Source organism: Lactuca virosa, chromosome 7, assembly GCF_052849685.1.
Source record: "Lactuca virosa cultivar CGN04683 chromosome 7, Lactuca_virosa_CGN04683_v6, whole genome shotgun sequence".
NCBI classification, from domain to species: Eukaryota; Viridiplantae; Streptophyta; class Magnoliopsida; order Asterales; family Asteraceae; genus Lactuca; species Lactuca virosa.
Genome location: NC_136432.1, coordinates 114,648,775 through 114,660,628, shown reverse-complemented (window position 1 = coordinate 114,660,628; position 11,854 = coordinate 114,648,775). Strand labels below are relative to the sequence as shown.

The 11,854-nt window shown below is 32.5% G+C and overlaps 1 protein-coding gene and 1 long non-coding RNA gene across 2 annotated transcripts; one reads left to right on the top strand and one right to left on the bottom strand.

The window, feature by feature from the left end:
* The first annotated feature begins 701 nt into the window (after nucleotides 1–701).
* On the top strand, nucleotides 702–6,116 carry LOC145125312 (uncharacterized). The gene is made up of 4 exons (XM_079060782.1): nucleotides 702–1,105; nucleotides 1,229–1,462; nucleotides 2,518–3,753; nucleotides 5,415–6,116. The coding sequence occupies exons 1-4, from the start codon at nucleotides 792–794 to the stop codon at nucleotides 5,989–5,991; spliced, it is 2,361 nt and encodes a 786-aa protein (XP_078916908.1). The 5' UTR covers nucleotides 702–791; the 3' UTR covers nucleotides 5,992–6,116.
* A 252-nt stretch (nucleotides 6,117–6,368) lies between these two features.
* Nucleotides 6,369–6,962, bottom strand: LOC145126332 (uncharacterized). Its single transcript, XR_013716409.1, has 2 exons — nucleotides 6,795–6,962; nucleotides 6,369–6,641 (listed from the first exon to the last, which is right to left on the bottom strand). It is a non-coding gene; the product is annotated as an uncharacterized LOC145126332 (long non-coding RNA).
* Between the last annotated feature and the right edge of the window lie 4,892 nt (nucleotides 6,963–11,854).

The following is an 11,854-nucleotide window of genomic DNA, read 5'->3' as shown; positions in this document are numbered from 1 at the left end:
GGATTCCGCGGAGCTCCGCGGAATCTACTGTAGCTCCGCGGAATCTACTGTAGCTCCGCGGAATGACAAAATCATAAATAAATCAGGGTATTAAAAAAAAACTCAAGATCCATTCCGCGGAGCTACTTCCGAGGAATGAACTCATTCCGCGGAGGTAGCTCCGAGGAATGGAACTTTAATTTTTTTTTCACATCGATTCTTCGGGGTTTATATTCATTCTCCAACTAATTATGTTCAAGAAAATATTATGATAGTATGAATTTTTGTTGACAATGTTTGGAATGAATGTGAGGTGAAAAAAAATTGGTTTTTTAATTGGAGATCTTTACATAAAAGAATTATTGGAGGTGATTTTTTTCCTGAAGATCCATTCCTCGGAGCTACCTCCGCGGAATGAGTTCATTCCTCGGAGGTAGCTCCGCGGAATGGATCTTGAGTTTTTTTTTTTTTTTTTTAAATTTTTAATACCTTGATTTATTTACGATTTTGCCATTCCGCGGAACTCCTCGGAGCTACCTCCGCGGAATCCATGTCTATACCCGGAAATCCAATTTTTTGTGTCTATATTTTGGAATTCGACCCCAAAAAATGTTTATACCCGGTTTTTTTCCATAAAAGTTCTTCCCAATTTAGTCCGGTTCAGTCCGATCCCATTAATAACGTAATGTTAATCCAGTTCAATCCGATCCGGTTACTAATGTTATGTCCAGTGTTCCACCAGAAAGCTACCTCCGAATCAAACTTTTATCCAAAATTGTTAAACTATTTTTTCTGGGTAACCGCAGGGTATCATGGGCAAGCGCCGGCGCCGGACGACTTCCTCCACCACATCTTCTTCGTCTTCTTCGTCTTCATCGACCAATACTTCCTCTCCTTGTTCCGATACTATGCAACAGTTGGATGCTCAGCTCCTTTTCGGGATTATGCTTGCTGCTCTTTCGAACCATGAATTAGGAGCCACATCAGAAGGAACCCTAGTTATCCAAAAAGCCCTAGACCACCTTCTTCTTTCCCTCCTCTCCAAATCCCCCAATTCAGTCATGCAGTCTCAACAAACCCTACACATTCCTTTAATCTCCTTGCTCCCTGTTCTCCTCAATTCCAAGTAATTTTGATATCATCTGTTTATAGAGATCATCCGATATATTTAATAATGCACACCATCTGTTTCATAATCAATTCTGAAAGCCTCATTTTGGTGTTGCTTGGGTTTAATCGTTATTTACAGGTGCTCTGTGGTTGCTTGTTCTGGTTTGGAGACAGTGGGTGCAGCTTCCCTGTTCTCAATTGAGATGAATGAACAAATTGCATCGGATGAAGAAATAGTTAAGGGGTTGATTACAGCGGTGACAAGTTCTAGGAGGAGCGTAGCCATGGCAGCTTGCAATGCCCTTCTTGACTTGTTGACTACTTCCGTTGGGCGGTGTAAATTACTGGAATTCTCTGCCATTGACAATCTTATGTGAGCATCAACTACTTTTTTTAGTCATCTGCTAAGTGGACTTCATCTGTCCCTATGTTTGCTGAGGAATAATGTTATTGAAATTGAGTTCAAGAACAAGAGAATCCATCAGTTAACAATTTCACTAGGAAAGTTTATTCTACTTATCCATTGGCAAAATTCCTTAGAAATCCATGCTATTGGCTTTATTAACCAGTAATGAGCTTCCATTCAGTTGTAAAAAGGTCTCTGCTGTTACTGGAATTTTCAAGAACTTGAAAGACATATGAATGTTGCATTTGTCTCCTAACAGAACATCTCATTTAGTTTCATATTTCACTAAATATCCACAAACTCTAAAAATTTGATTTGTATAATCTGTTAATCTCATCAGTTGCAGACTGATTTAGATGTTCCATACTCCTGCATTGACTACATTACAAATTGCACAACCAACAAACATAAAATTAGATGTGTTTATTTTGACAATTGTAAATCTTTATATTTCATGCTAGCTTATCTGCATCTGCTCTGCCAATCTGCTAATTGTATATCTATTGGCTTAAATTACATTAAAATTTATAAGCAAGTACTTATTTTGGGAAAAAACAGAAGAATCCATGCATGTTATTGGCTTTCTGTTTATGCTTCAAGTGCTAAATGCCAATGGCCAAATAAAACATGTTAATTTGGGTGGCTGTGTAACCTACATCCAAGTGCATAAAACTCATGCCAATAAAAACTTAACCAACCTAAATGATATAATTGGTTTGTATTTTGTTAATAGAATCTTAGCCTTAGCATAAATGGACCATGGTTAATGGATATGATTTCATTTAAGTGACTGATATTCATTTGGAAGACAGCTGTATAGAGTTGGATTGAATTGTTTTTTATAACTAGCCCATTTAAAGGCATGGAATAGTCCATGGATAAGTTGTTTGATAACCTAATTATGTGTAAAAAGAGCCTCAATTAGATATACTTACGATTCTTCATTTCTAGAGTCCCAAATATCATGTGTAGTTATGAATGATATAAATTTTAGTTATATATGTTGACTTAACATCCTTTAGTCTTTGTTTCCTTCAGGTCCCTAAATCTTCATCACCTCCAATTTCCCTAATTTCAGACAAAGTGGGGAATAAAACTTGCTTCAAAATAGGATTTATGGAAGATGAATACCCTATATTACTTCTTGATCTTGCAATTACTCTCATCAATGATTGCACACTTGAGCAGCTAGTGAAGATCCCAAGAGAACTCCTCAAAGAATTTATAAAATATTTGTCAAGAATATGGGCAAAAGTACACAAACATACTCTAATAGATTCCAATCAGGAATCTGAAAAATTTCTCTATTCAAGCAGTATTAAACCTAATAATTTAGCTGAAACCTTATTCAGGCTCTCAATGGAAGAAGGACCATTTGCCACATCATCCAAGTTCCTAGATGTTAAAAGGAGTATCTTTCACATGGGTCAGATGAATTTTGAATCTTTTATCATAAACCACTGGGAAGAATCACCTTTACTTATAACTGAATCCTCAAATGCTTCATCACCCGATAATATTTTCAATTCTTTTCTACAACTTTTCGCCTCTAAAGATTCCATTCCTTCATTTCTTGCTTCTTTGCTTCAAAATCTTGTTTCTACTCCACCAATTAGTTCAGATGAGCTCGATATAATCACCTTTCTAAAAGAATCAAGAGAAGAAATCGGTTGCCCTTTAATCTACCAACAAGATATTCGTGTCCTTAAAACCCTCGATTCTAAAATAGAAAACCATTTTCTTCAAGGCTCTTCAAATCTTCAAGATATTGCTTCTATTTCAAATGCATTTAACAATGGTTACACTTTTGCCCTTCGTGGGATGGAGTTTCATTTTCAAGATTTTGCATCTATTTCAGAAGGGTTAGCTTTTCTTTTTGGTCAACCATCAACAGGGGTAAATATGTACTTAACCCCACCAAATTCCCAAGGGTTAGCTCGTCATCGTGATGACCATTGTGTTCTCGTGTGCCAAATTCAAGGAGTTAAAAAATGGAAGGTTTTTCCCAATTTGGGTACACTATTACCTCGTTTATATTCACCTCTTGATGATTGTATAGAGGGTGAAAATGAAAATGAAAATGAAAATGATATGATGGATGGATGTAAAGAGTATTTATTGAGAGAAGGTGACATTTTATACATTCCTAGAGGCTTTCCTCATGAGGCATGTACCATAGTTGATGATGTCAAAGCAAATGAAGATGTGGAATACTCCTTGCATCTTACTCTTGCTATTGAGATTGAGCCTCCGTTTGAGTAAGTTTTTTACTTCTACTATGCAGAGTCTTCATAAATTTTTTTTCAAATGTTTTTTAAACACCATTTATCCAAACAACACTTAATTGGGAAAAAAAAGAAAAAAAGAAATAGGGCCTTACTTGCTTTGACAAAACAATATCTATGGTTAGATTTATCATCACTTTGTAAAGGTAATAATTAATTAATATCCTATAATGTTCACAAATGCTCAACACGTGTCCACAGTAAAACATATGATTACACTTTGAATTTGGTTTTCCTTTATATGATAGACTTGTAGATGATATCATAAGCAGGAAATCACAATAAAAAGATCTGTCAAGTAGATGCTAGGTAGAAAAGGAACAATAACATGAAATAAAAAGCAACATTAAATGCTTAACTTTATATGATATCATCATCTAATCATTTTGCTTTTGGACCCATGGTTGTTACATGTTTGAGGTTCACCCTTCAAGTATGTACTATTTATTTATTTATAGACAAAATAGTATTATTTTTGTACAATATCAACTGTATATATGATTGTTTTGAATGGTCAAACTGATATATCTTGATGCCAGGCATGATAGTTGTTCTTTTGTGACGTGTCCCATCCCATATAATGTTGATTGTTATGTTGTCTATATTAGGCAAATAATTTAGGGTAAATTACAAAAAAAAAAAAAAAAAAATTACTTTCATCATTTTATCGACACTTAACTATTTTTTCTAGTGATTAAATCATTATATTATTGTCGACTTTATAAAATACCATTTTTCTCAGTTACCTGGTTTTGAAAAAGAACAAAATACAGAAAAACACAATGTGCCTTTTTTCTAACGTGTGCATTTTCATGGTAGCTTTGCCCATTCATTATAAAACAATGCATTATATTTTGATATTATTTAAGTTACATATGCTCTTCCTTTGGTTGTTATTATGTGTCGATTCTTAGTTTTTGTGTCTGTTGGGATATTTGCTACTTTAATGAATAATGTTCTTTCAAAACAAGAAACCTAGAGATGCATGTGGACTGGTCAATGTTTGTCATAATAATACATAGTATCAACATGTGATGTGGACCAAGGCACACATACACACACAAAAACAAAAACACAAACACATCAATCTTATCTTTGGAACTAACATCTTTCATGCAATAATCTTTTCTTACTTCTCTAGAAATATACTATTTAGTTTAAGCTTCCAAAACTTGTTAGGCAACGTTATGTTAATGAGGGTATTTACCTCTTTTACATACATGAGAGATCAAAAGCAAGTCCAATCACACCATATTCCACCTTTTTACAAAAAAAAAAGTTAGTGTTATCCTACATGGAGATTCTGTCCTATATAACGTTAAAGACTTATTTATGGTAGTTTTATGATATCATTGAATTAAAAGAAAAAAAAAAACCATTTTAATCATTGATGAAAAAAGAACCTTCTAGCTTCCAATAATAATGCAAATTAAAAATTGATGTAGACACTGATATTCATTTTCATTAAAAACCAATCATTAATCTTATGTTTAATTTATTTATTAATAAGAAATAACAACGTGCTTTCATTAATTTTTTTATTATGATATCCTAATAAGAAAAAAACTAAAACCACAATACTATAATTAGATAAATTTTTCAAAGTACAATGTCTTAATAAGAAAAAATTACAGGTGGGAAGGCTTTATTCATGTAGCACTCCATCATTGGTGTCAGAGATACAAAATCTCCAATCACAAATCTTTCAAACATTCATCTTTGAATCTTGATGACGTGGCAATGCACTTAATGCACATTGCAATCAAGTCCATTGGTGACATTGATCCTACATTTCGAAAGGCTTGTTTGGTTGGTGGAATTTCATATCAATCAGTTCCCCAAATCTGGCTAAAGACTCACCAACAGTTACTTTTCAACCATTTGATCAGTAAAATTAATGCCGAAAGTAATTTTAAGGATATTGCTTCCAATGTTCTTGGAAAACACGAAGATATATTTGAAAATTTTAAATGGCTCGATCATCTTGACAAGAAAAGGCCCTCAATTGAGATGGAAGATATGTTTCATTTACTAATTCATGAAAAGGAAAAAGTTGAAGCTGTTTTCATGATGATAAAGTCTGAATTCTGTAACAAGGTGGTATTACTATTTGATGATGTGGTATGTTGTTATAATGAGCTATTGGAAAAATATAGGAGGATGCGAAAACAATACATCAATGGAATGTTGGCTTTGAATTGCAGTTGCTAATACAGGCTGTTTGTTTCAATATCAAGATATATCAATGTACTTTCCAAACATTTTTTTTGTTATGGCATTGTAATTTTGTTTCTTCTTTTATAATTGGATAAGATTTTTTTTACTTATTTGGACAATATACTTTGAAACATCTATCCAATTAAAATTGCTTCATTTTTTGGACGACATTGGTAATAATTGGATAAGATTTTGAAATTGAAGTACGATGGTATGAAAAACAAATCAATTAAAATAAGTTGTTTCTTGCATTTAAGCCTAAAATAAAACTAATTTATATTTATATTACTAACATTTGTCTTCTTGAACCTAGTTTTATGTAAGAGAAAGCAAAACCAAAGAAAAATAAAAAAAAAAAGGAATAAAGGGTATAATGGAAAGTATGTTGATTTCATATGGTAAAAATTATCAATCGATACAATGTACGGTTGATTCTAGATGGTGCACAAACGATGTCCTTGGCTAAAGCCGGTGACCCGTTGGCTCAACTTTTATGGATGTTTGGGATTCGGACTCGGGTGAGTTTTCACACCCTGATAATCAATATTGTAAACAATCTCTCCATCTTCATTATTCATTTCATTTTCATCGTGTGCTTTTGACATCAAATTTGCTTGCTTTGTAGATCTTGCATTCGCATCTACCTGCAATACATACGCATACAGAAAGAACGTCTTAATACAGAAAGTCATGAGAAAAATCATTACTTTTACAACTTTCCTCTCATTTACCTAAACAAGTCATAATTTTCTCAAATGTTTTAAAAAATTGTTTATCCAACAACACTTTATTCGTACCTTGTTGAAATGAGGGTTGGGGTATTGTAGTGTCCTCAGGCGTCTCCTTGATTGAACTGAAATGAGTCGATCATGAGTAGAGTAATCTTTGATTTGAGAGACAAAAAAGAGACCTAGAATTGCAAAGACGAAGAAAAGCAGGGTGATATTTGAAAGTCTCATTTTGAATGTGATATTGGAAACTTTAAACTTAAAAAATATTACATTATACCTGCATATATAATGGGTGGAGTCAATTATTGACTGAGAGACTGTAGAAGGCATGTCCCAGCCCATGCTTATGGGACTGAGGTACAATATGCCAATTGCCAAATGTTATCCAGCTTTTTACTATTATCAAAGTTTCAGCCAATTGAGTTTGTTCAAGTGTTGATCCCTTATTACCTTGTTTTGTCTTAGCTCAGGCCTTACACATGCTATGAGGGTAACTGAACCCCACTCAATTGGGAATGAATACAATACATCTAAAATTCATATATGTTTAACCATTTTCATTAATATATATATATATATATATATATATATATATATATATATATATATATATATATATATATATATATATATATATATATATATATATATATATACTCACACACACACACATAGAAGGTTAGGGGTAGAACCGAAAAAGAAGATGTCGCCTTCGGTATAATCACCTGTCTGATTTTGTTGTTTTGTACACGTACCATTTCTTTGATATATGGAATGCATAACACTGTGAGTGTATCTTTAAAAATTATATAATTCAAGACATATACACAAATAGTTATTTGGAATTTATCATTTGAATGTGAAGACAAATGATGTGGATGTGAATCTTGGATGTGATGAAGACGAAGATAATGGTTTAAAATTAGAATGTGAAACTTTTGGTACACTTGATGAGTGGTTTTTACATGCATTTGGTAATTGGGAATATCTAAGATGACAGATGAGGTTTATTAACAGTCAAACGCCTTAAAAGTGTGAAGGGTAGTGGTTTATGTGTGGGTGCAATGAAACATCACATTAGATAACTTGACTTCAATTGTCAAGTGATGTTTTTGTCTTTTTTTTTATTAGATTAATATCGTTATTATTAATATTTATCTTTTAGCTTTACGTTTCTTTACAAGACTTTACTTTCCTTATTCACAAACATATACCTAGAATATTTTATTTTTTTCGATTTTGTACTTTTGGTCTAGATTTTAAACTTTGTTATAATGTTGATTTGAATATTAAATTTTATTACGAATTCATCCTAAATTTTGTATAGTTTATAAATTTATTTTCTACAATTTTTTAAAGAACGTTTTACAATATTTTTAAGATTTATTTTTATTTTCTTAATTTTTTTTAAATATATCTTTTACAACATTTTTAGAACTTTTTATGGAAAAATTTACTACGTATTATACTTGGCTACAAAAGAGTTATAAAGTTGTTTTATATTTTTTAATACCACAATTTAAACTTGGGTTATAAGCATTTAATTTTTTTATACTCTCATATAAGTTTAATATAACATTTTAAACAAAAGTATTTTGTAAATATTTTAGAAAATTACATCTTTTTTATTTTTTTGAACAACAAATTTAAACTGCTCCTAACTACTTCTTAATCTACATATGTCTCATATACAAGACTTATGCCTTAACAAAATGTTTATAGACTTTTTTATATAGTTTTTTAATATAACGTTTTAATCTTGTTTTATATTTTTAATTTTTTTTTTTTACATTTTCATACGATTTATCTTTACTGAAAGTATTTTTAATTGTTATAAAAATTATAAAAAACAGCTATAAAAATCTATGAAACATTTTGAAAATGTTGTAAAAAGACTTTCGAAAGGGTTGTATGAAAGTTATAAAAAAATTATACGAAAGTGTAAAATAAAAGTTTAAAAAAATATAACCCAAGTCTTAAAAAAGTTTCAAAAAATTAAGAAATTTAATGTCTTAAAAAATTAAGAAAACAACTTAAAAAATGTTATAAGAAGTTCTAAAAAGTCATATAAAAAAATTTATAAATCAAACTAAATTTGGGATGAAGTAAAATTTAATGTTCAGACCAAAGTCTTAACAAAATTTACAATCTAAGCCAAAAGTGTATGATTTGAAAGAGAGTTGACATGTTCAATCTTAGATAGATTAAGCAATCTCATATAAATATACAAAAAAAAAACATTAGTTGGTTAACATTTTAAAAAATAAAATAGGTTTGTTGGCAACTTAAATATAGTTTTGATTTTTTCCCAAATTTAGTGATAATCCAATAAATTAGTATAAGGAAATAAAGTCCCAAGAAACATATAGGTAAATGATAAGTATCAATAATAATGATTTTTATTGTTCTAAAAAATAATACACAATACTAATCTAATATTTTTAATAGTGAAAAGATGGAAAATGGTTCGTTGACATTTTTAAGGATATACATAATCATGAGTTGGGCATTACTGTGTATTATCATTCATAATCATGAAAGCATACAACCCAAACGTATTTATACTCAGCAAAAAGAAACCTAGATAAACTAGGAAATGATAAATATGACAACTAATAAATAAGATAATTAATGGAACAAAGATAATAATGTCAACACTCCCTCTTAAATTGGACTGTGAAGGTCACGAACAACCAACTTGCCTCGGTGATATTGAAAACAGTCCGCACCAAGAGCTTTGGTGAAAATGTATGTAGGTTGATGCTCAGAATGAATATCAAAAGTTTGTATTTCTCCACTGGACACTCACTCACGAACAAAGTAGCAATCTATCTCTACATGCTTTGTGCATTCATGATATATAGGATTAGCTGCAATATGACGAGCGACTTAGTTGTCACACATTAACGAAGTAGCTCCCTTCTGGGCAGCACCAAGATAACAAAGTAATCACCTTAGCCATAACACTTCACATACTGTACTTGCCATAGATCGATATTATGCTTCTGCTAAAGAGCTAGCAACAACACTCTGCCTTTTCGTCCTCCAAGAGACAGGTGAACCACAAATGCTAATGAAATAACCTGTACAAGATCGTCACGTTGATTGACAACTCAACCAACTTGCATCACAATAGGCTATTAGGTCTAAATTGCCTTCAACTAGCAAAAATAAACCCTGACCTGGAGTAGTCTTTAAATAACGAAGAACTCTAAAAGCAGCATCCATATGAGATTGTCTTGGTTTACTCAAGAACTGACTTAATTGATTAACACTAAACGATATGTCAGGTCGAGTCACAGTGAGGTACAAAATTCTACCTACAAGACTTCGATATTTTGAGACATCTACTTCTGGACTAGCATCTTCTTTTTCCATCTTGAGATTTTGCTCCATAGGAAAAGCACTGAGATGACACCCTTGCATATGACAATCTTCAGGAATGTCAAGAGTGTATTTCCTTTGACTTATAACAAACCCTTTGGGTGATCTAGCTACCTCGATACCTAAAAAGTATTTGAGTGGGCCCAAATCTTTGATACTGAATTGTTTCTGAAGATTGTCTTTAACTTCTTTGATTTTGCAAGTGTCGTTTCCTATAAAAATCACACCATCAACATAAATGAGAGCAACAACATGTTTCATCTTAGTCTTGTAAATGAACATAGAATGATCGGCTTTCGATTGCTGAAAGTGATCATCGATAAGAGCTCTAATAAACTTCTGGTACCAATTTCTGGATGCTTGTTTCAGCCCATAAATTGATTTATGAAGTTTGCAGACACAATCTTCTTTTGTTTTGAGAAACCCTTGAGGGACTTTCATGTACACTTCTTCCTCTAAGTCACCATGTAATAAGGCATTATTTACATCAAGTTGATGTACCTCCTAATGTTTTTTAGTAGCTATCGCAAGAGCACAACGAACGGTAACAAGTTTTGCTACCGATGCAAAGGTTTCGTGAAAGTCAACCCCTTCAATTTGTATGTATCCTTTTGCAACAAGACGGGATTTATAGCTTTTGACTTCTCCATTCGGCTTGAACTTGATCTTATAAACCCATTTCAATTCTATTGATTTCTTTCCTGGAGGTAGAGTGGTTAGAATCCATGTACCATTGGATTCCAAAGCTGCAATTTCCTTTTTCATCACCTCCTGCCAATTTGGGTCTTTAGATGCTTGCAAGAAGGTTTTGGGATCAATAATAGAGGTAATGGATGTAAGAAAGGCACGATGGGGCTTAGAAAACTTGTTATAAGTGACATATTAAGATATGGGGTATGGTCTAGCTGCATTTGAGTTGGGGATAGTAACCGAGGGATTGACAGAAATAGGTAAGTTGGTGATGAAAACATCTAGGTTTTTTGACTTTGTTCTGAACCAAGTACTTTGTCGAGGAGTTTCAGCGGATAGACTCGTGTTGGGTTCATGATGGGACATAGTGGAACTATCAGGAGGGTTGTTTACAATTTTTTCGACTTGGTTTTCATTGTCATCGTTTCGATTTTCATCCTCCTTTCTTGTTTTGTTTTCATCATCCCCTGCAATGGGTTTAGTCACGGCTGTAGGACTGTAATTCTTGAAAAAATTCTATGCATTGTTTATACATTCATCAAAGGTATTATCGTCAATGTTTTTGTATCCTTTATAACTGTCATAAAAAGGAAAGACATTTTCGATAAAAGTTACATAACGAGTGACTTGAATCTTGAGAGTCTTTAAGTCATACTATTTGTAGCTCTTTTTTCCCATGGGGTATCCAAGTAAGATACATGCTCTCCCTCTTTCACCAAACTTGTCGGTTTTGCCAGTTTTGTTGTGATCATATGCCAAGCAACCAAAGACTCTAAAATGGTCATATGTTGGTTCTTTTCCCAATAGAACTTCAAAAGGGGTCTTGTTTTCTAGAACCGACGTGGGTAATTTATTTATAATGTATGTTGTTGTTTGCACACATTCCCCCCAAAATTCAATTGGAAGGGTGGCTTGAAACCGGAGGGCTCTAGCTATTTCTTATAAATTTTGATGTGTAGAAACATCCCTACACATCAGATATCCATCTCATTGCGACAATTGAGTCCTTGACCCCATCAAACTCCGGTGGCTTCTTGTTGCTGAAGTCTCGG